Source organism: Lepidothrix coronata, unplaced genomic scaffold (genome assembly GCF_001604755.1).
Source record: "Lepidothrix coronata isolate B3197 unplaced genomic scaffold, Lepidothrix_coronata-1.0 Scaffold202, whole genome shotgun sequence".
Lineage (NCBI taxonomy): Eukaryota > Metazoa > Chordata > Aves > Passeriformes > Pipridae > Lepidothrix > Lepidothrix coronata.
In genome coordinates this window covers 1584355-1609001 of record NW_016690382.1, presented here as the reverse complement: position 1 = coordinate 1609001, position 24647 = coordinate 1584355, and the positions used below count along the sequence as shown (strand labels likewise).

Sequence of the window (24647 nt, the reverse complement as noted above, 5' to 3'; positions counted from 1 at the left end):
CATAGCCTGTGTGGCAATATTGAGAAGTGTCTATTAATAAGAATTTGAATGAGTATTTCTAAATTCCACATGCAGGTATCCTTATTCTCACATCTTCCAAACAGATTAAACAGATAAGAACATCAGCATTCTTACTGTGAATTAAATTTCCACGTATGGATTTATTCAAGGATAGCTGTTGTGTTGTGTTTCAGTTCAGATATCTTTATTTCAGATCAGTCTTTAAATATAGCAGTCCTTAAATGCTTTGCGTGATGGGGAGAGGAAACAGTACAGACACCAAATGTTTTTCCTGTGGAGGGGAAGGCAGTGGCAAACCCAAAGGAATCGTAGAGTTGGACACAAGAATAGGAAGGGGATGATGGACAGATAGGCAAGCAATTTCAGTGGAGCTACATTTGTTTTCTTGCTCTGGCATCAGCCAGGATTCCTGGAGTTTCATTGCCCCCAGCTGGCCATTCCTTTTCTCTGGTACCCACCTGCAATTCTTGTCTCCCTGGGCGAGGGATCCACCCTGGGGACATCCCTCCCTTTGTGACAGCTGTCCCTGCTGAAGGGCCCCTGGGACTGCTTGACCCTCAGGTTCAGCTGGGCAGGAGTTTAATTCCATGTGTCCGATGTTGTCTGGTTTAATTAATTTACTTCCACCTTGGACTGAATAACCCTCTTTTCTCTTCTGGCTGTCTTGTTAAAAGGTTGAATAAAACCTCTGTGTTAATTTGTTACACATTAGTTTTCCCTTTCCTGAGGCATGCTTTGTACAGAGAGAGCTTGTATGCCCACGTGTTCTCTTCTCTCTTCTGTGTTTTAGTGTTTGCCTGTTGCTCTCATTTTATATGCAATCATGTTTATATATTCATGACATAATATATATGTATGTATATCTTATATGTTGTCATATACGTGTATATATGAAATAGATCATAAGTTATCTTGTTAGGCTCATATCTTGACTTCCTAATCTTTATTATTTTTACATTTCCTTTGTCTCTCAGTTGTGCACTTTCTCCCTGTGTTGCTTGATGCTGCATTAAGGATGTTTATTCTATTGCATGACACTAAGAGCTCTCAATGTCTAGTTTTCAGAGCATTTTGGAGTTTTTGCAACTCTGCCCTTTGCAGTTCTCCAAAGTACTATCTTCCTTCTGTTGTAAGCTATTTTCTTCTTTAATCCTGTCTTTGTCTTGTCTTCCAACTTTGTCTTGCTTCTCTTGTCTTGACTTTGTGGGCATTTTCTTTGTTCTTTTGTCTTTACTTCCCTACTCCGATATTCTCTCTTTTTTTTCTGTTCAATTTCTTTTTTTTTTTTAACTTCCTTTTTATTTTGGAAGTGTGCTTTTTATATGATTGCGGTAGTAGTAAAAGCTAAGCACATATTTTATCCTTAATTCAAGATAATTGATCCTAGGGACAAATTTATGATCTACAGACAGCTGTCTCTCCAAAAAGGCACTCACGGATTTCACTGGCGACAACAGAGTTGTAGATGGTTTGTTCGGGCTCATCTGTAACGATCAACTGATGCTGTCCTGCAGTGTAGAGCTGATCTCAGCATACGTGGTAATTTGCTGTTTCCTGAGAATTGTAGTATTTCACTTCCTTTCTGCCCTCTGGCAAAGAGGATCCATTTCCTCTGTGTTGCCATGTAGGGAAGCTACAGCCAGAGAGTACCGTGGCTCCTCTGCATCTGGTCTCTCTTTGAAACCTAGTCCTGAATTCGGGCTGTCTTTTGGTCCAGATGGGTCAGCAAACCACCCCTCACAGACAGATGTTGTTATTCATGTGTAGTGGGTATTGTTATGTGCTGAAGTGAGTCACTTTCTGAAAATATTTTCTCTGTGCAGGCCATTATCATTCTACTTACCAGTAAAATGTTTTCTATTTGTATGTGGGCAAGAAATGCAGCATCAAGCCACTGTATTAAAAAGTTACAGAATGCTTAGGAGGGTTTTTAGGTATTTAAAATTACTCCACATGTTAAAAATGTCCTAGAGTTTGGAATTGCTGATCTGATTAGAGATCTTGAAATGGGTGTGGTGATGGAGGCAGTAAAAAGCCAGAAAAGGGGCTTTTTGAATAGATTCTGAAAAAGATTACCATAAGGAAAAATGAATACAGTGATATAGCATGTCAGGAATTTTTTTAAGAAATCAGTTGCTCAGTGTCAAAAAGCCTTCATCAAAACAATTTATTTTTATCCCCTAACTTTTAAAGTTCCCCATTTTTCACCATTAGCTTAACTTTCTTGTGTTTCTTAATGTCAAATGCAAGTTAAATGTAAGTGTCCTGATGCTCAATGTCCTCATTTTGTTTCTCAGTTCTCATTCTTCCCATGTTTCTCTGAAACAAGGAGGAAAAAACCCTTTGTTTAGGCTACATGTTCTAAGAGCAAAGAGTGTTTATAGAGTATTCATCTTTTTTTCTTGTCCATGCTACATATGGTGACATCACTGCATACTTTTGTATGGTTCGGACAATGCAAAACCAGCAGTGAAAATGGAGAGAGCAAACAGAACATGTTTTTATAATTAGCTACAAAACTTAGAGCATAGCTTGTGAGTCATATTGAAGAAAAAAGCTTACTGTAGTTCTGAACTCGAAGGATGGACCTCCCTAAGCTGATTTTTCGTATTTAGTGTCCAAAGAAGTTCTCCTCGTTCTTTGTTCTATCTAGTACCGGGTTTAAAATAGTCAAAATATTTCTTTCCAAATACCTCAACTGCTGTTGATGATATTTAAGAAGTATTAGAACATGAATGAATTTAAATGGAAGGGTAAAAGCCCTCAATGTTTTGCCAGCATTGGTCTAACCACAGTACCTGGAGTCACCCACAGGTAAAATCCTTGAAGGACTTTTTCAGGATGCAGTCAGAGAAGAATTAACAGTTATTATGAAGCAAACCTGGTTTTTGTATTTAACTAGGATGACCATTATGTTACAATGTAACATATTGTTATGTGCAATGTGTTTTACTGTTGGATGATAATCTCAGTTATAGAGCTTTTAAAATTAGCTAGGATAGCTAATGGTAAAAAAAAAAAAATAAGTCTTCTGGAAGTGCAGGGTTCCTACTCTATTACAGACCTTTCTAAGGGTCTCAGGTCCTGCAGTGCACACAAAGTCTAGCTAAAGCTTTTTTCCATTTTTCTTTTTCACAGGTAGAGATGAATAACCACCTCCTTTTTCTTGCCTTCATGTCAAGTATGCATTGCCATTTCTCTCAGACACATGGAGCAAGTGTTTGATATTTGCTTTTATTTCAGTAGTTTGCCATTGTTGACCCACAATGAATTTGTGTTTTTTTTCTGAAATCTAGATCTTTTTCTGTTTCTCTTCTAACTTTATCTTCATCTTATCAATGCATTGGAAATTTCCCTCCTAATGATGTACTTATTTGAACTAAATTTAACCCTGTTCACTTCAGACTGTTTCTCTCGCTCCAAAATGCTATTTTGAACTCTAATTCTATATTCCAAAGTGCTTGGAAGGACTTCCAGCTTCACGTTATTTGACAAATCTTTAAGTGTCCTCTCTAGTCAGTCATCTAAATCCTGAATCAAATTATTAAATTGCACTCGATACAGGCCAGATCATTCCCCCCTTCTACCAAATTCTCTCCCTAATATGACAAAAATAAATAGGCTTTGAGAGCACAGCTGTCTGAAAAGTGCATTCACCTTATGTTCATTTCATTAGGCCTGGAGTCCTTAGAGGTAAGACAACATCACTGAGCAGACAACTGCTCTGGCTTATTTTTCTGTCAGTCCCAATTGGAAGCTCTCATGGATGGTGTAGTCCCCATACTTCTAAAAATACTTGCAGAATTTAAGCAAGATGTCTTTCTCCTCCTCTCTTCTCCTGTGTAGTACAGAAGACACTTTTTATTAAAGGAAATCAGATTGGTTTGACAGAATCACTCTTAGATTGATGTTGGTTGTTACTTTGCATGCTATTATGTTGTGAATTAATTGTTCAGTCGTGTTTGCTAGTGTCTTTTTGAGTAGTGAAATCCAGCAAGTAATTCTACAGATTTTTTTACTTTTTCTTGGGTTTGAAAATATTTAAGAATATGTTTCCCTTTTCTTGTCCTTGGCATTTCCTTTGCTGCCCACAGATCTTAAAAAATATTCATTAATGCTTTAAAGACTAATTTGATTAATTTCTTGAAAACTTCATGGGAAATTTTATCAAGCTTCTTAAATTTAAACACATTTATCTACTATTCCTTTCTGAATATGACCTCAGTTCCTAATCTCATGCCCTTTCTGACATGTAAACTCTACTATTTGATATGATTCCTCCAGTTTTGCAAAAGAAAATCAGAATTTTTCCAAGATTAGACAAATTGGAAGAAATAAATCATAAGGTGAAGAGACCATGCATCTACCTCTAGCCTATAAATGATACTGCAAATTTTTGTGACCTGGTTTAATGCAATGGTTAAACAAAGTGTTACACACTGTTTGCTGTCTTTAGGCATTTGTTCTGTATCCATGGACTTATTTTAATGTAAATAGTCACCTCAACAGCTGTGTCCCCTTAAGCACATTTTATTTAGCAGCTGGGTTATACACGTCACTTGGCAGCCATGGATTTTCAATTTTTCCCCGTGCCAAGGGGGCAGCTGGAATAATTTGAGTGCTCATTAATTTGGGAGAAATATGAGCTGCAAGTCAGACAACATGAGTCTTCTGTATGGTGTTGTACAAGGATAAGTGGATCAGGGTAGAAGCAATTTGCCCTGTCCCAAGGGGGTCTTCGTTTTTTAATAAGCTGGTTATGAAAATTCTATTTCTTTGCAGTTTAAAGAGTCTAATTAGAGCCTGTAATTTCTCTCGTATAACTGGAGTGGATGAAGGTTAACATTGGGCCTCCAGAGTCTTTTCACATTCATTTACAGACTTAAATCAGGTAATAGTTTGTAGCTAATTAGAATGGTGTATTAAATATTTAGTTTGACTCAACTTAACCGTGAGAACACATGGATGCTGTAGGGCTACTAAAATTATAAAGTAGAGATAAATTTAATGTTTAATCAAAGATAAACTTAAAGGCATAGTAATTTTAATACTGAGTGGTATATTCTGACAGTCTGAGCCATAATTACCTTCAGTTGGTTGAAATGTCAAGGTAAAGGAATTTGATGTCTATTCCATTTTGTTGTAGCACTTTGATGGTGGAAACAATTGCTGGTGTGTATACACAGTGTCTGAAGGGTTAAATGGTTTTCAGCATAGCAGACAGTTTTTATGTAAAATCTCATTTATTTTACTATCCACTAACTCAGCATTTTTAGAAAGATTTTCTTAAAGAAGTTGTAGTGTTCCTACTCACAGGAAGTCCAACAATAAACACGCATTCCTACCAGAGTTTGCCAAGCAGTGGATGTGCTGTTCCACCAGAGCAGTATCTGCATTTGCAGCTTTTGCTTTGGCTGATTTTGCATTTCAGTGAACTAGTAAAGTAATCTCAAAATTACATGAGCAAACATATTTTCCTGCTCGTGTAAGTCAAGTCTTCAGTTTTATTCTCAGGCACATGGTGAGATTCTTGGGGCTGTCCTGTGCAGGGCCAGGAGCTGAACTTTGATAATCCCTGTGGATCCCTTCCAACTCCTGTTCTATAAGTCTATGATTCTATTATATCTGCAATTTGCAAAATTCTTTGCATTCTCTGAGTAGATCTCACTTTTCTGTGCTACATTATGAGAATCTTCCTGTTGCTGGTTAGATTTCTACAACTTGAACTTTTTTCCACTGAACTTTGTATAAAAACTATCATAAAATTCAGTTGTACAGAATCAAATATAGGCTTACAAAGTTGAACTCAGCACCACATTGGCACCAATGTTGAACTCAGTTGAATTCAGCACCAACCTAAAATGGTTGGTTTGAAACACAGGCCAAGAGGATTTATATCTCCTTGCAGTGAAGGAAAATTTGCTCTTTTCAAGTTTGCAGGAAAAAAGACAGATATCCTGAGTCATGAAATACAGAAGCTCCCTTCAACACAATTCTGTAAAGCTTTCATGAAACAGATCATATTTTATTCAATTGGACATTTTTAGTAATGCCTCTCAGAGCAGGAGTAGCTATGGTTTAAATTTTTCTGGATTTATCTTAATGATTTTTTTTTGATTGTGTGACATTTATTCTGTGAAGCAATTTTACTGATTAAATACATAGCATCCAACTCATGCCACTATCCTGCACAATACAAAATGACATTGCACAGATGTAGCTGTGATGTACTAGAGCACAGGACCTTACACCTTTTTTAGTTATCCCTCTGCTGTTTGATGTCTACCAAATAATTTTGCCTTTAAACAATTGCATTCTGTTAAATTTTAGCTTGTGAAAGTTTTGATACCTTCTTACAACTTTGTAGGACTGATACTTATTTCCAGTGAGAAAACTGTGTGTGCTAATTCCTCTACCAATGGGTACCTTGGTACTATTTTCTGTTTGCTTCTGTGTTAATGCCATTTTAGTTTAGCCTGGAATCAAAACTGCTCATCTTCTTCCTAACCAGTCCAGCAGTTTCAGTGAGCTGATTTCTTATCCCATAAACTGAGTACAAGTCCTCTTTGTCTTGCCTGAAGGTTCACTTTTATCCTCAGCAATTAGTCCAAATAGAAATGGAGTCCCTTGTTCATTTGTGAACAAGGCTGTGGATCTAAAACTGTAGTACCAAAACTGTTGAAATACTTCAAAGGGAAAAGGGAAGAATGCCGCTAAAGGGAAGACATGAACAAATAGTTGAGACAAAATAAAGAAGAAATATACTATTTGACAGAAGAAAAAAAAAACAAAACAAAAAAAAAACAAGACAAAAAAGCATCTGTAACCTCAAAATAGTCAAACTTTTCTGACTCTAAGCTCACTCAGGCCTCAGATTCTTGGCTCATGATCTGTAGCTTTAATCTCAAGTTTCCTCTCCAGCATTTTTTGGATGCTAGAAACTCCATTACAGATTGGTAGAAAATCAGTGATAAAACTTCTGAATATCACCTTATTTTGTTACACTGCTTTCCCAGTTGCCAGTTTTTATAAAATGGTTTATGACTGCAATAATCCCCTCAAAATCAGCTGTTATGGGAGATAATAGCCGGTTGTCAGAGCATTTACCACCCTTGACTTCACTTTGGGCCATTATGTAACAAAAGAATGAACTGGTGGTAAGGTTGCCAGGTGTATTAAATTATATGATGAATTATAGAGATTCTGCAGTGGGGATTAGTGTCCAAAAGAGACTAGTGGAGATTGCCAAACCCATTATCTGATAGGACTGCAGGCTGGACAAAATCCCGAGGGTGAAAGGCCAGTGCTTTATCCATTATGTCATCCTCTAATCTGTGTCTGCACCATGCCCAGGGAAGCACACTGCAAATGAGTTACCCTTGTTCTGTGTTACACCCTGGAACTGTGTAATAACAGAAGTGGAGACGTTGGCAGTGTTTGGTTACTTAGAATGTGGTCTGATTTTGATCTTTCCTCATGGATTCTTGCAAAAAACTTAGTTGATATACAAGAAAGTTCAGCAGAGTAGTAGCAGAAATTGTATGAGCCTGCTTTTTCCACAGAAGCTTCAGTTAGATCCAAGAAAATTGGTTATGTCATGGCTTCTGCTCTAATCCCTTCCTCTCCTCTCCATTCAGACAAATTAATTTGTTTAGGCTGCTGTTTTGCATTTAAGGAAGAAAATGTATGTTCTACATTTCAGCAAATCCTCCAGAATTTTGAAGAATGACAGTATTAGGTATAGTTCAATTATGCTTAAGTGGTTGATCTAGGCTTGGCTTGTTAATGGTTTGTAATGACTGATCTGGAGTCTTACACAGCAGGAGTGGAATCAAAAATTTCCTTAGCTTTTCAGATGCGAGCACAGAATTTATTCCTAGCTCCAATAAATCTGTTTTATTTTACTTTGAAATAGTAACATTGATATGATAGAAAACTGATTTCAGGTAATTTTGAAAGTTAAAAAAGTATGAGTTAAAATATTCCTCTTCCTTTATACCTCATGTAATTGAAGTCATGGCACTAGTACATGGTACATGGTTGGATTTGCTACTAGAAGGATATAAAAAGTAGAATAAATAAAATTTTCTAAAACTCAGAAAAATATTTCTAAAATAGATCTTCACTGTATCTGAAATGTTTATAACACAACCCATTGGTCTCACAGTAACTTGTTATAGTTCTAGCTTGTGCTGAAAGTACAAGTTAGAGTGAAGGTAACAAGTTGGTTTGGGCTTTTTTGAAAAGGAGGCTCTGGAATGTCATTTTCTAGACATTGTCTCAGCCAAAAAATTTAATATTCTCAAAATCTGTGAAAATTGTCTTTGTTGAATTAACTTGTTAAACTGCAAAGAAGAATTTAATACATTCAAGGTGCACTGTTGTATTACACTTAGTACCTTATTGGTTGCCTATGTGACTTCATTGACACAAGCTGCACACTAAGCAGGAAAGATGGCTAAAAAAGTATTAGTTGCTTATTAGACCTGTTTTGTGGAGGTTTTTAGTTTTGCCTTTGAATGCCATGTTTTAAATGGTTATTTAACACAATCTGTTTGCTCTATCAAATCTTTGCATATAATTCTTTAGTGTTTAGCTCTTACTGTGCCCTTTGGGCTGCCTGTGAAGGAACTGATCTTACTTTTTGTGTCAAACAGCTAAAACTCGTGTGCTATGTAAAAGGCCTGAGATGTCTTATTTCTTTCAGAACCATGTTAACCATCAAGCTCCTTTAGGGAGCAATAAGGCTTTTGCTAATATGTTTTGGACACTTTCTCATCACCTGCTCTATCCTTGCACAGTGTAAAATAGCATAATCTCATCTTCTTCTGCTAGCAACATTCCCTATGTACTGGGTGAGTTTTGACAGTGGGAAATTATCCTTGGTAAATCTTGAGTTACATTATAGTGTTCTGTAAATCCACAAAGTATGTCAGCACACTGTTGGGGCTAGAAGAAATATCCTCACCCAATGGCTGGTGTGAAACACGGAGCTTGTTTGGATTTTCCAAAAGTAACTCTCAGCAACTTTAGACCCAGAGAGCAGATCTAGAAATGCTCCTCACAGATGAGTGTGACACAGTGCTGCTGTCCCCTGACCTCAAGGGATTACCTGCAGCACGTAGTTCCTTTTCTCCTGCACGTGTTTGCTGAGGTAGGTCTGTACAAAGAGCTGTTGGGGTTGTGGGTGTTTGGGAAAGCAGTGCTCAGTTGCTTCGGGATTTAGTGTTTTTCTCTGTTACTGTTTTTGCTTACAGTGTCTTGTTTTCCATTGAAATGGACATTAATTATTTGGGGTTTGTATCTGCTAGCTCTCCCACCGGTTTTTAGGGTACAACGCACGGTGTTTCGGGTATCACTATAGTAGAAAACACTGTTATAAATTGTCTGGGTACAGTGTGCAGTTGCAGGAAGGAGAAAACATTAGGAATTGTATAAATGCAAACTTTCTCAAAAGAGGTATTTTTAATACTATGGGAGAAAAATTAACAATGAGGAACCTTTTCCTGAGTAACTTAACGTGTAAGGATTCAATGTCATGAGGTAATGTCTCCAATTTCACGGCTTCCTTGCACTGAGTGCAGTGTAAGTTGAGTCTTTCAGCACCTTATAGGGTAAAGGTCTCTAACAGGACAGAAGATACTGAGGTAGTGCTGTCTTGTGTCATCTCACAGGGCTTTACAGCCCTTATCAGTGGAATTTTGTGTCCTCATTTAAAGCATTGTCTTCAGGGAACTTCCTGCTAACCTGTCAATGCAAACAGATCCCCAAGTCTTTTTTTTTTTTTTTCCCCACCACTTCATAGTAAAAAAATGAACTAAAATAGAAAAAACTATGAAGACATTCAGAGATAAAGTGAAGTTTGAAGAGAGACCTTGTATTTCCATTGCTCTTTTCCCATGCCTGTTCAGTGCCCTATATGTTATGCCCTTTGCAACAGCCAGATGCACTGCAGTACACTTGGAATTCATGTACTAATTTTGGATTCCTTTGTGTGCTTATAGTTTGAAGTTAGAACCTATAACAAATCTCAAATTGATACACTTTACAAACTCATAATTTTTCCCTTTTCAGATTTGGAAAGATTTCTTGTGCAAAGAACAGGGGCCTGTTGAGACTTTTTTACTGTGAATCTTGCTGATTGTGATGACTGAATCCAGTATGACTCTCAAAATTCTTTCTGACTGCCTCCAGACTGTTCCTTCCAGGAAAATGGAGTGGGGTTGTGCCATCTTCTTAGTACAGGGACCAACTTGAGCATCAATTCTCCTTTTTCCCATTAGTGTATTCTAAGGTAGAGGTGTACAAGAGGATACTGGAGAGAGGGGAATAGGAGGATGAGGTTCTGCAAAGAAGAGTGATATTGAAGACTAATCTAGAAGTGGTGACAAGCACAGTGTAATGTTGGGGGTGAAGCAGTGGAAGTGTAAATAAAACCTCAAACTTTTTCTAAAGTTGGAAGTAAGTTTCATTTACTTACTTTCAGAATTTAAACCTACAAAAGAAGTCAGAAGATTATAAGGCAGCAGAACCCCAAGGAAGAGAAGGCAGTTATTGAGGCTTAAAGGATGGAGTTAATAAGTTTATCCTGGGTAAATAACTTTAAGATTATTTCCACTGTAAGCAAGGGTAAGAAGAAATGGAGCATGAAAAATTCATAATCAACAGAAAGAGAAGCTGGTTTGAAGAGACAAGTAATTTTCAACATAAAATTGAAATAGCAAAAGAATAGAACAGACGTTTACCCTGGGAAATTAAGATGTGATGTAATTGTCGATTCTGCCACCACAAATTACAGATTCTGAAGTTAATTTTTGCATTTGTTTTTTTATTTCTCATTTCAACCTCTTGGTAGACTTTCAAAGAATGAGCAAATCCTCCCTAATGCCATTTTTCTAAACAGAAAAATGAATCTACCTGGAGGAGAAGCCTATGAGAATTTCAAAGTGAACATTTTTCTTTTCACCTTAAGCTCTGATGAGTTTCCCTATATTTTTCCCATGTACTCTTTTAGTTATACTCAAAGAGAGTGATCTAGAACTTTGGGTTTTGTCAGTTTGAGAAAGTAGCCCTGGGACTGTGTTTAGAAGAGCAGTACTGGCTCTTAATGAATATTATTAATTTTTCTGTTCAGCTTTTAATTGAAGATAAACCTACGCTTCTGTAATTTTTTTAAAAATACATTAATATGTGTAGATGTTCTGTGTCTTTTAGGTAGTACAGGAGTATGTTTAGGCAGAGTAGAAAAAGAAATGTCAATGCAAAAACGAGTCATTTTTTCCGGGATGCTCATCTTCACTTTTCGGATGACAGTATGCACAGCACAGGTTAGAAGATGTTAAGGGAGACGGGTGATTTTTCTTTTTGAAAGGTTCTATTAACAAATGTAAGAGTCATAAATAAATGGCAGCCCTTTTTATTATCAAATTCACAAAATTCAGACAATTAGAGAATCGCTTTTGTGAATCTTGATTTGCAGCACGTAAATCAGTCTTGGACTTGCTCTGGTTTCATCTGCTTGCACTGTGGAGGGTTCTTGCCACAGTGTCTTCAGCTGTATTGGGCAAGATGCTCTGAATTGTTGTTCTGCTGAGTCTTTATTTCCAGCTGACCTGTCGTCAGCACAGGAATAATTCATTGCTATTTATTACCTTGAATTCTGTACAAAACATTTCCTAGCTATCTTAAGTGTGTTCAAGAGTCTCCTGTGTGACTGTTCTTCAGGCTTCCTACTATGATACTCTGAAGTATCTTTTTCTATACAGTTTGGTCAATTGTACAGCACTAATTGCCTGCAGAAGTCTCTGGGAGGGGACCATTTTCTCCAACCAAGTAGCTAATTAACACTCTGAAGTATGCAAATAGTGCCTATCAGGGGATCTAGCCATAACATGAGTTGCCTAGGAGAGGCAACTTAAGAGCTCTCACCTTGAGAGCTCCTGTAACAGTTAAATTAATTCTTTTGGGTGAGGCTCCTTAGGAGTGCAGGCAATCACTGAGTCTCACATCAATCCATTGTTCCAAATCAGTCCATGTTGCTCATCTATGCGAGGACTACCTGAGGCTTTCCTGGACCACCATGGCTTGTAACTGTGGGAACTTGAATTTCATCCCTGTATCCCACTTAAAACTTAAATTCCATAGCTCTTGCCACAGGACTATTTTTATTTCTTGCTGAGCCAGAAAGGAAAGACTATTTTGCTGAAGGTGTCCATGAAATAGTCTGCAGCTGCAAACAGAGGTTTGCACTGTCAGCTGCAATAAGAAGTCCCATTTCCCCTCCCACACGGTATTTTAAGTTTCTGGAAATACTGTTTTACCAGCTGTTTGGCATGAAGATATGACTTCACAGTTCCAGTGTGTAGAATCTTGCAGACTGACTCGTCTTGCTTAACATAGATGGAAGAAGGTCCCTGTTCTCTTCACTGTGCTGTGAATTTAATGAAGTTGCAGAGGTGAGGACAGTTCAGGGACTGCAGATTAGCCCATGCATAATGGATGGAACTGCTAAGTGGATATTTCACATGAAGTGTTTAGCACTGAAATAGCTGTCATTTAAGTCATCATTCTTAGGTTTCCTTGCTAATGGTTGAGTGTATGCATCTCTGAGATTTTATATAAACCTTCTGTCCAGAGTCTAAAGGTTCAAACTTCAGAATATTCCCTGGCTGTAAAAGCAAGAAACTTATTATCAGTACTGTCTTATTTTCCAGAATTTGAGGGGATGCAATTACCTGTTTAGTCCAAATCATGATCTGTGCCTAGGTAAGGTAACAAGAATGTGAAAAACCAGAGACTGGAAAACCAGTGAGCAAACAGGTTAAAAATGGTGATAACGTATGCAGTTAAATATCTGCTTTTGATTTAGGTATTTTACTCAGTGTAAGATTTGTGTTCAATTTTGTCTGAACTACTGAACTTGGTGGTTCAATGCCTTAATATTAATTAATTCTGCTGCATACATGGGAGTAGTTGCCAATACAACTTGTGACAGCTGTTGGCGTGCTGTGCTTCTTACCACTAGTTTACTACAGACTAGTGGTTTGGACCAGAATCCACAGTCTTGCTCAGAGAAGCTGACCATCATAAAATGCACTCTTGAAATTAGTTAGTTGTGTAATATGAATTTGATTCCACAGTTCAGAATCATTTGAGCTTCTGCAGCAATCTTTCAGTAAGAAAGGTAAGTGAATGGAATGCTGTTTTCCAGAGGTGACCCTTCTAGGTCCGGAATGAGGCATAATAAGTAGCTAATATATGGGAGGTTTCCACAGCTGCTGTTTTAAAGATAATTAAAATACATCAATCTCAAGTGGTATTCTTTGCTATTCAACACTTGCTTTAGAAAAACGTAGAAAAATATGAAGTGAGAAAGTCACGAGCTCTATTAAAGTTACTAGTTCCATTGTCCTTTCAGTTTCCTTAATATTACTATGGAACCCTCACTCCATTTTCTGTGAACATTGGCTTGAAAACTAGGAGTCTATGGCACATCTGCAGGAGATACCTACTGTGCAGAAACAGCAAGTGTAGTTGCAAAGATTAAGGTTTTTGCTCTTAGAATAAATTTTGCTTTTCGTTCAGTTGAATCTGACATCTACAATTTTCAGTTTTGTAGATTGATATAAAAATTCAAGACTAGTGCTTCTGCCTGAGAATATTTTCTCTCTCCACAGCTAACAGGTCATGATAAGCCTTAATATAGTTGATATCATATTTGACAGGTCAGACACGGAAAATATTTTGATTCAGGTTTCTCAAGTATCTTGCAAAGCTTTCAAAATTATCCAGAACTGAAGGGCTCTTTTTTGTCATATGTTTTTTGCCAGAGAGATACTTACATCCTCTGATGCAGATTCCTTCTCTGATGAAAATGGTCTCTTGATTCAGTCACAGCACTTGGATATTCAAAGGTGTTTTTCTCATTTGGCTTCCACTCCATTAACCAGAGCACATGTAGACTATGTAAATGTTGTTACTGGATCTTCTGGGACTGACCCATAATAACTTTGAATTTTTTCAGTCTGCCTTGACTAAAACATTCTCTCCATATGGATTCAAAAGAATTCCTGCTGTCCTAACATTATGTTGTACCATAACATACCAATATAGGTGTATCAGTGTGTATGTGTGTAGTGTATATACCTCTGAAAGCTCCTAGTTTCTATTGCATTATTTTCTTTAAGGTCCAATACAAACAATGGAGAGACACACCTAATATTTCATCTATTATTAATTACAGAGATTTCAATCATCTGCCTCAGTGCTATATATATTTTTCAGCGGACTATACAATATTAGTGCTAAATCTGGGTTGTTTGGGTAAAATAAACATTTCATGCAACCATTTTTCAGAGCAGAACTGATTTGATGCACATCCCATTCAGTTGTTTCATGTACACAAAGAAGAAAAAATGGGAGTAACTATAAAAACTTTTACCTTCCAGTGTATATCTTACATGGTATCTGGGCATGTGGATGGATATTAAATCTGGCATCTAATGTCTAGTCAATGTACAATGAAAATTTCAGTGGTCACTACGATCAGTGTGTCCTGTTTTGCACCATGTGGAGCCCATCACTGCACAGGTCTTATCCATGTGCAGAAGTAGCTGGAACTTACCCTGCTAAATTAATGTAGTGCTTCTGTAATATTGACTTATATTTTTATGTATATGCAGGACACACATCTATAGATACAGTGACTTTTTTTCTGTTTATTGGTATTATACCATGGATGGTACAGCACACAGAGAATTCTCACACAGAATACCTATCCAGGAGAGTAAAACTAGTGTAAGAGGTGTGTGGAACCAAGGTTGTCTTTAAAAATGGGACTTAGAATGTAGTCTTATTTGTACAAGTTTTAGTTTGACTGATTTATTACCTAAGTCATCGTTGTGATTTCTGAAAGCAGAAAATAATATGGCAAGCCTTTGTTTTGTAAAATTATTTCTGCTGTGTTTTTCACTTCAAGGTCACAATGAATTAAGTTTACCTAATGGGTCCCATGAACTGATCAAATGAAACTTTTAGAAGTAGAGAAATAATCAGAATTGTTTTTCATCAGAGCTGATTTTGAGGATTTTTCTTGCTATTCTGAAGGGAGTATTAAATAATTTTCACAGTACCTATTAATGTGTCTTTAAGGCCAACGTAGAAGGAAAACTTTAATGTAACAGTGGCATTTTTAACTAAAAAATGCCTTTCTGTGACCCTCTCATGGTTATTTTCTTACAAAGCTACTATGAATAATAAAGTATTCTAAGTATTGAACAATATAGAAATGGTATTTTAAAATTATAGTGTAACTTACTATATAAAAGGCTTTTTATTTCATGCTGACACTGGTAAGTGTCATTTGTATTACGTGCACCATGAAAAATATATAGGGAAAAATGCACAATGACTGGGAACAGGAAAGGAAAGCAACATTTAATAAACTCATTTTCAGTTCTAGCTCTCTGTCTTATAGATTTATTTTATTTTTTCAAGTAATGACAAATAATTAGCAGCATTTTTTATGATGCTTTAAATATTTTCTAGCAAAACTTCAGATACCAAGTCAACTAGATGTAGAAAATATAGTCAGAGAAAAATCATTTAAATCTTTGCAGCAGTATTGCAGAGGCAGCCCACTCCTCATGATGATCCATGTTACTGATTTGTTGAAATTTTATTTTTTGTATGTTCCATGGAGTTATTGTGCTGCTTATGCCTGTTATCATGCTTACTGCTCATCCATTTAGATAAGGCTGGTCTCCTTTTATTAAGAACACAGTCTAGTTTGATTCTTTATAGATTAAAGCAGATCATTAAATATAAATCTCTCAGATGTATTTAGTCTCCCCATAGGCTGTATTTGAGCATCATTTTCAGGAAGATAAACTGTGACAGTGATTTATGCTGCATTTTGAGAGTGTAAATCTCACTGTACACTTTCACGAGTCTTTGTAGAATAAAGCTTTTCTTTATTAATGCTTTTCATAGGCATCAACAAAGTACAAAAGTACCATTCTTTTGTTTAACACTGTGTTCTTTGGAGTCTTAGAGTGGGATTATAGATACTGTTGGATTCAAACTTGCAACACTACACAACCAGTGTGTAAATCATGACTGAGTTCTGTGTACATTTATGTTTAAAAGAATGGGAAGATTTTTATGATTGATGATCTCTAGGCATGATAATAAGGCAAAACATCATCTGTGCTTAGAACAGGATGTGGCCATTAAGAAAATGGACAAAAGGGCAGTGAGAGAAGAGGGAAACTTTCAAAGTATTTTAAAAACACTTCTGTGAGGAAAAAAAAAAAAGCCCTATGGGAACTTAGTATAAAGTTGTTTATTCTACAAATAATTGATTTTGTGAACGAGGAAAAATATTAATGGAAAAAATTATTGAAATTTAATATTTTTTTATTTGCAAAGGAATTAAATTACATTAAAGTGCTTCCTGTGGGTAACTGTCTCTAAGTTGACAGTGATACTGTGTCACAGGAACCTTGCAAACTGAGGGGAATTTGCTTGCCTGGTGTTTCAGATCCTTTATCTACAGCAGTATTTGCTAATTAAGTGCCTGTTCCCCACTTCATAGCGATTTTCTGAATTAATAAGTGCAGAACAGATTTGTCTGAAACATGCAGTTTTGCTTTGTACCCCAATGGTTTTAGTTTATTCTCAATTACATATTAAACGTAACTAGTTAAATGTCAGACATTAAACACATTCAAAAAGATCAGTTCTTCTGTTACATGGAGCAAACCCCACATTTTTATCAAGAAGACATTACTGGCAGAGATCTTTTTTTTAACATACTGTGCTGCTTAACCAGTAATACTTTCTTAGAAAGGGTATCCATATGAACGACACATGTGTATCTGGAGTTCTACTGAATGTGTTTTAATGCAGTATTAGTTGGCTCATCTTTTGCATTGTGCTTTCAGGTTCGTATTTTTACCTATCTGATTGGAAGAGAAGCAGCATTTGCTGATAACCTGAAGTGGATGGCCTGTGCTAACAAAGGTGAGTTCACCTTCATCTGTGAAAGCCTTGTTTTCAAACCCCTATTCCTGTGCCTTCCTGCATACCTGACCCTTCTGGAGATATGGTGTCACTGGCAACTAATGAGAGAGGATGAGTTGGGCTGTTTTACAGCAAATGAAAAGACTTGTATCTTGTAACATAAAGTTTAAAGAGCCAAACGAATCCAATTTGAAATGTATTTTTTTCTTAAAATATGGATGAAGCTTTTAAACTATGTGGTCTTGAATTTTTGTTCAGAGAACAAACTAATTTTGAAGCATTTGTTCTATTAAGGCTGTTACTACTAAGAGTTAGTTTGATTTCTAAAAGCATGGGGTACAAGTCTCATTGTGTTAAGCATGGTATGTGAAACACCAGACATTCTGTCCCTGGAGGAACTGACAGTGTAATTGAAAAAAACTGGTTTATATCGTTTAAGGGAAGAGCATTAAAACATTTAAGATGCTGAGATGCTACAGTAAAAGGATTGACTAATAAAAGAATGATTCGGGATAAAAAAACCCCAAACCCCTAATTAATCTTCAGGTTTTCCTTTTCCTTTCCTCTTGGAAAAAAAAAAAAAAGTTCTTTTTCTATTGTGCCACATTACATTATGATGAATTGCATCAGGTGCTATCCATTTAGTCATTATTTCTTTAACTACTGTTATGTCCAGCTGATGGAAATTACTCAGTTTGAAGTCTTGTCTTAATCAGCTAATATTACACCATAATTTAGTTTAAATAATAGTATAAGAATCCTTTGAAGCATCTTTTTTGAAGACAATTTAATCAACAAAATCTTTTAACTTTTTAGCCCAGCTCCACAAATTCATAAGGATCTAAGTACAGCAACTCAGAAATTAGGACCAGGCAATGGAGAGTGGCTTAGCAGATCATCTGGTCCACGTCTTCCTTATTCCCAGAGGGGGAAAAGTGGTCACCTTTGTCATTCTTCAGGACTACTTTGTTCTTTTCATGGCCATGTTGCTTTGAGTCAGAGTCTTACTCGTATGAATCAACTAAACAGCTTAATGACTATTACTTCTATAAATTTATTTCCCTCTCAGTTTAATAGTTACAATACCTGCTCTCTGATAGCTTGTAATGCAAAAATCTTCTACCTCTAATCAGTAACTTTTTTTTTTAGCTTTGAAAATCACAATTGGAAACAGCATAAGTCACTATGTCAGACAGTACGAAATTTGGATCTTTTTCTTACTGTTTTCAGCTACATCTTGTCCACTTTATTTTAGTGAAGTGAAGAATTAAAGCACAACAGATGAGGAGTGTAGTAAAGCTGGTCTAAAGATTGGCTGAATGCGTGGACTGCAGTTTACTCCTTGCATGGGTGGGCCAAAGTATGTTGTTGTCACTGAGGGTCAATGACCCTAAAATCAATTTTCCTTGCAGTGATTTTCCCCTTGGAAGCACATAGATGAAGGCTGTTGCAGGGTTTCCAGCTGACTGGACTGTGGACAGCAGTCCTTTCCTTCAAAATGGGTCACAGGGGAAATTCATACCACCTTGCAAAACTTCTTTAGCTTCTAGCTTATGATGGTGGAACCTTAAAAAACCCCAAGCATGTTTTTCTGCTACATTTTTCTGTATAAGTAGGGCATATCTAGAGGGAGTTTGCTTAATGAAGCAAAACACCAAACCATTTTAAATACATTAAAACATTCAAGATTCCCAAAATCCCTCTAGAGCATTTTTTGAATTTGCAGCGATTTGCCCTTCTGTATCATAAGCAAGTGCACATAAAGGAAAACAATAAAGATTTACTAAGATTCTGAAGCCAAGAAAGGTGAAAATTTCCTAGTGCTTAGTGTGCATGTGCCAGATGTTAGCAGTAGTATCTAGAACTTAGAAGTAAGCAGGCACTACCTTTCCCTCAGCAGTCACTTCCCGCAGAAAGCTGTAGAGATAAAGATGGGAGTTAATGCATTACTTGCTAACAAAACCACTGAAACTAAATATTTTTCTTTTCAGTAAAATTCACTATTGCAGCCTCTGTTTTACTTATTTGTTTGGGTTTTTTTTAAATACTTTTCTATGAATCTTCACTGTGGTTGGCATATCATAAAATGGACAAAGGATGGGATTCATCAGTACGAACGAGCAGAGGCTGAGAGGGCAACGTAGAGAAAAATGTTTTGTGTATGGGAGGGCTGAGAGGGGCTCCAACTCCAGCAGAGGACAGATCAGCCCCGAGGCAGGTTGTGCCCCAGCTGGAGCAGTTTATAGGCTATTGTATTAGCAGAGGAGAGTTCCGTACAGGAAGCATCCATTCCCATTATTAGCATGACCCCAGCACCTCCCGCACTGCGGGCTCTGGTGGGGGGTGGCAGGCAGCCAGTCACCGAGGCTGTTCACCTGCTCCAGAGGCCTCTTAGGTGGGGGGAGAGGGGGAAATCTCCATGGGAGTTTTACAGCTGCAGTGAAACAATGAATTCCCTCCTTAGTCCCTGCACAATGAGGATTTTTTAATTCCGACATTTTATTAGTTGCAAGAATGTTGCATTTATTTTGTGAAGTGCCCCGAAAATGAGAGGTGCTGTGCCCCGTGTGAAAATCAAAGGGAGGCATCTTGAAAAGTTATGAGTCTAAAGGTGGACATTTTAGAGAAAAGCAAGGCATCCAAAAAAGTGCGAGTGTGGAAAGGCAGCCCACATGCAGAGCATAAGTGTCTGTCTTTTACCACATTATTATACATATCTCATGCTTGTCATTACCAGATCTTATCCATTTCCTTCATGAGCTTTTTCCTGCTGGGGAGCAAAAAAAGGTAGTGGTGACTGTATGGGACTCTGAGGTGGCATAATTCACACACCAGGGAGCCGAGAAGCAGGTGTTAGAATGCAAAAATTTAAGCATGGGTTTGCTGCTATTGCTTACATGGCCTCAGCAGCTGCGCTCAAGAACTTCAGAGCAACTCTTTAACTGATGATTAAACCATTAAACCTCGGTATAGGAACAGTAAGGTTTTAATTCCATAGGGTACCTCTGATCTCTAGATAAGAGAGATAAATTTTGCAATGTAGGAAGCTAACTCTTGGTAGGTTTGACATTTTCTACAGATAGCTAGAAACATGATTGTCAAAAAGTCTAAATATAAACAGTGTACAGAATAAGGAAGTTCTGGCATCCAGACTACAGGACAACCTTACAATCTTGCCAAAACTGGCCCTGTCTGGACAAACACAGCTCAAAATTTCTTTGCAGTTACCATGTTTTCTGCTTAAGCTTAATAAAGCTTAAGATTCCAGGTCCAGAGATGCTGTGATCTTGTCAAATGATTAAAGTTTTAAAGAGACCTCTTTCAGATTGGTCTTTTCTCATTAATGGAAAGTGTATGAGGGGAAGTGATGCATTTAAATAAGGCCTGATGAAACTGTAGCCTTGAAATTTGTCAGTCCCTCATCACCTTTGCATGATGTGGGCTCCAGATGCCAAGTTTATGGTGTATAAAGATACTTGACATCCAAGCACTGAAAAGGAAGTGGTGACAGCTCAGATAGCTGAGGCCTCTGCTGTTCTCAGTGCTGTCAGGTTGCAGGAGACGTTTTAAAGGATTAACAAAGCTGTGATCACTAAACCAAGCAATTCTAGTTGAAATCTACATTTTCTATGACCTGCCATATTTGTAAATAACATATTGCTTTTTTTTTTTCCAGTCACACTGTGTGTGGATGAGTGTTTTAGAGAATATGCAACTACTGTTCTGTTGCTGTAGTTCTAATCCATCATGTTTTTTGAAACTGGACAAACTGGATGAGACATTTTTGGACAAAGATAATACCAGTTCTAAATTTTAAAGTATGCAGCATTAAAAAAAGCCCCAAACCATTAAACAACAATAGTTCTGGAAATAGAGGTTTAGTACAGACAGTGCAGGGATTCATAGCAATAGAAACACTGTCCTTGAGGACTGGCCAAAGGTTTCACAGACTTCTGCTTTCACCAATTATTATTGTTTGAGGGTGCTTCTTGTGAAATTCTTTTTTGGAAATAAATAAGCAGAAAACATGACAGACATAAACCATATCATACTCCTTATTGCAGTCTTCCTTAGTTTGTTCTCTCTGATTTAAATCTTTGAACTGTGTTTTCACAGGGTTTTTTACTCAGATCTCTACCTTAGCTGATGTGCAAGAGAATGTTATGGAATATCTTCATGTTCTCAGCCGACCAAAGGTTATTGACCAAGAACATGATGTAGTGTGGACTGAAGCATACATTGACAGCACTGTAAGTCTGCACGATAAAGCATTTAATAAAGGCTTGTGGCAAATAATGAAGAATTAGGAACAAAAATGTTGTGGTAGAAACACTCATTGTGCATCTGATTTCTGTTCCTGGTATGTGCTAACTCAGTGGAAGAATTGAGACTTTATATCTTTATTCTACAAGCAAATAATTCAACATTCCTGAACTTTAGCAGATATTTATACATTGTAATTATGTAGAAAATAATGAAACAAACATGAGTTACAGAATAATTTCAAAATTTATGACCTCTGAACCTGCATTTTTTAATAATCAAAAAATGGGCATTCAACAGAAATTAATTATATTGAGTAACCATTTTTTCTCTGTTTTAAAACATGTCAATGAATATGTCAACATAAACACATAGACTGACAAGAACCAGTGTTTCCAGTGTAGAAAGGTGGGTCAACATCTAGGAGTCAAGTGTGATATCTTGGGGAAGAATATTGAGAAGATTCTGCCTTTTAAAGTGAATTGAATGGGTGATGTGCTAAAATAATTGTCATAAATGTCCAATTTTTACTTGACATCCTTGTGAAACAGAGTTGAAGCACAACTTTTTATTATGCAGTGACTGAGCTCTCATGATGCTTTTGTAGAATTCGTGGTAAATCATTAGATTTGCAGGTAAAGATGGTTCATTTCCATGGGTTGGTCTGAAATAGATTTTTTATCTATTTTTTTTTTCTCATTAGGTTTCCTTTGTCCCAGTTAAAATATTTTGGTTTGTAAATTATCCATAGAACAAGACTTTTCAGTGAATGTCTGTCATTTAGTATAAGTGATGCCAATTATTCAATATAATACAAATTATGACATGACAACTGGCATGGTTGATTCTTTCTGTTTTAAATTTTTGCTTTTTTGAAGGTGGGGCAAGCTGGGAGAATCTCATCAGCTTCACTTTGATATTTGAATGTTTTTGTTTGTTTGGAGTCTGTGATGTTTCTAGAAGGTTCAGTTTTAAATCAATGCAAAATTGTCGTAGGAAAAAACCCAAAACCCTGGGAATAGAGCTTTTACTTCATTTTCACAGTTGTTTATGCCTTTCCTATTCTTCAGTTGTGGCCATGAGTAATGTAACACAAATAGTAAAACTGCAGTTATGAAGGAGAAACAAAAAGTTAATTGCTTTAAGGGGAATTAACTTATCTCTCTTTCCTTTTTTTTTTGTTTTTAATAACATATTAATCCAGTCTCCCCTTTGTTCTCTTTCTTTTATTGAAACATAAGATGAGATGAACAGAAACTGTGGGTTATTATTGTGCCTTCAGGGAATCCCATGAAATGGGGAGATGACCAGGAGAATCTTGTTCTCATTCACTTCTTTTTTTTCAAATGCTTGAAGTAATCAGTGTGTGTATATGTTGAGAGTTTGTGTATTTGCTAGAGAGAGTGGCAGGCAGAGACTCATGAAAGGGACATCTTAGTGCAACTCTCCTTTGCCCATGAACCATGCATTGAAAGTGTTGCAAACAAAATCTTCCTCCTTTCTCAACACCAAGGCCTCCCCTTTACCTACCAACAAAGTACAAAATGCTGTTTCAGAATTAATTTCACACTTTTACTCTTTCTGTTGTCTGTTAATCTATATTTTTTCTCTCTTTGTAAGGACAAAAATACTCAAGAAAGTCTAATTTTCACTGATTCTCCTGTAGGTTATGGAAAGGCTAAAGAAAATTAACAACTTAATGTTGTGTGAAATGCTAAGTGAATGCAGCAAGGGTTAATAAATGCAAATGAATTTAAGAACAGTAGAGGGAGCGAGGAGCTGGAATCTTTCCTGAGAAAACAGGATAAGAAAAGACAGTGGAGCTGTTATAATCTTGAATAATGGAACTGTTTAAATCCATACAAAAGGTCTTTTGCTGCAGTCAAAATACTTCCAGGTTCTTCTCTTTACGTTTTATCGTTTTCTTACTCTCTTTACTAAACTAATGTCGCTATACACACACATACATATACACACACACTCATGTACATACTCACATGCACACACATATTTTAAGGGTCTGAAAACTCCATTCAGTACCCTAATGGGTTGGATGCTATAAGAAAAGATTTTAAAATGAAATACTGTGATCTGCTGAGTTGCAAACTACCTTACTCCTGCCTCCTTCGTTGTTCTTCCCTCAAAAAGTGCTCCAAAACTGTCAGAGATGAAGGGACACAATAAATTAGGGTAGTCACATACAAAACTCTGGAAATAGCAATGTAGGGAACCTTGTAACACATGAGATGTGCTTCTGCCTCAGCTATTTTCAGAGACAGGTTCCCTGGCCATCTCTGTCTTGGCATTGGAAGTGCCATTTAAATAATCCCCTCCATCCCAGAACTTCTGGATTTTCACAGCCAGTTTGAGTCCTTGCTCCTCCATGGCTGCTACTTGAATCATTCCATGTTAGAAGTATTAGTGCATTTCCAGGTAACTTAAATGTTCTTATCACCCAGCTGTGTCCAAGCAGCCATGGCTGCATTCTCAGGGCTGTAGTCAGTGTCACTGTGCCCTAACAGCATGGAATATACTTCCCTGTTCCCTTCTCACCAAATATCAGAGCTAATTGGCCAGCTGTGCTGTTTCTGAGCAAGCAACATTAGGCTGGAACATACTGGGATCCAGACAGAAAGAAGCTGGACAGGAATAGTCTTAGGATACAAAACATCTCCCTTGTTGCCCCAGACTGTTCTCATCCAATATTTGTCCAGGACAAAGTCATCTGTGAATGCCAGAAGTTAGGTCATTTAAGTGTTTGATACCATTTAGGAATATTCCCAGAAGAATTTTGCTTCTAAAACAAGGCATTTAATTGTTGTGTCTGTTCACCTTTCCTGTAAGAGGATGTCTGCAAAATGTTCATACAGCTGCCTCTTCAGCCTGGCTTTGACACTCTTGAGAAAGCTTCACATACTGAAAGAAAAAAGTGCAGCCTTTATGGAAGTGGAAATCTCTGGCAAGGCATCATATGCAGAATATGTAACATGGAGCAACCTGGATGGACATCAGGGCTGTGTTGCCTTTGACATTGTCAGGATCCCACTGCTGATAGATGGTGGGATTACAAAGCAATAGATTAGGCCTCTCTGGATGACTCCTTGTTTCACAGACAACTGAACTGTCTTCTCTTTTTCTGCCCTTAGACTTTGTTCTCTCCCCAGTGTTTCCTGTCTTTCTGAAGAGGTATCCAGGCAGCTCCTACGGTCATTTTTAGTCACCCTTCATCAGGAAAATTGCTGGGCATCAGAATATTCAAGGGAAGTAATGCATAGAGGTAGTCTCTTGGAGTTGTGGGTAATCATCTAAAGAGCACAGAAACCTTCAACTCACTCTTATGG

At 37.1% G+C, this 24647-nt stretch overlaps 1 protein-coding gene across 1 annotated transcript in view; it reads left to right on the top strand.

Annotated features, from left to right (window-relative positions):
• Nucleotides 1–24647, top strand: part of CACNA2D3 (calcium voltage-gated channel auxiliary subunit alpha2delta 3) — a 198962-nt gene that overhangs the window by 39657 nt on the left and 134658 nt on the right. The window contains exons 2-3 of the mRNA XM_017832359.1: nt 16965–17043; nt 21160–21293. Coding sequence (XP_017687848.1) covers nt 16965–17043; nt 21160–21293 — 213 coding nt within the window. The remainder of the gene's footprint in view (nt 1–16964; nt 17044–21159; nt 21294–24647) is intronic.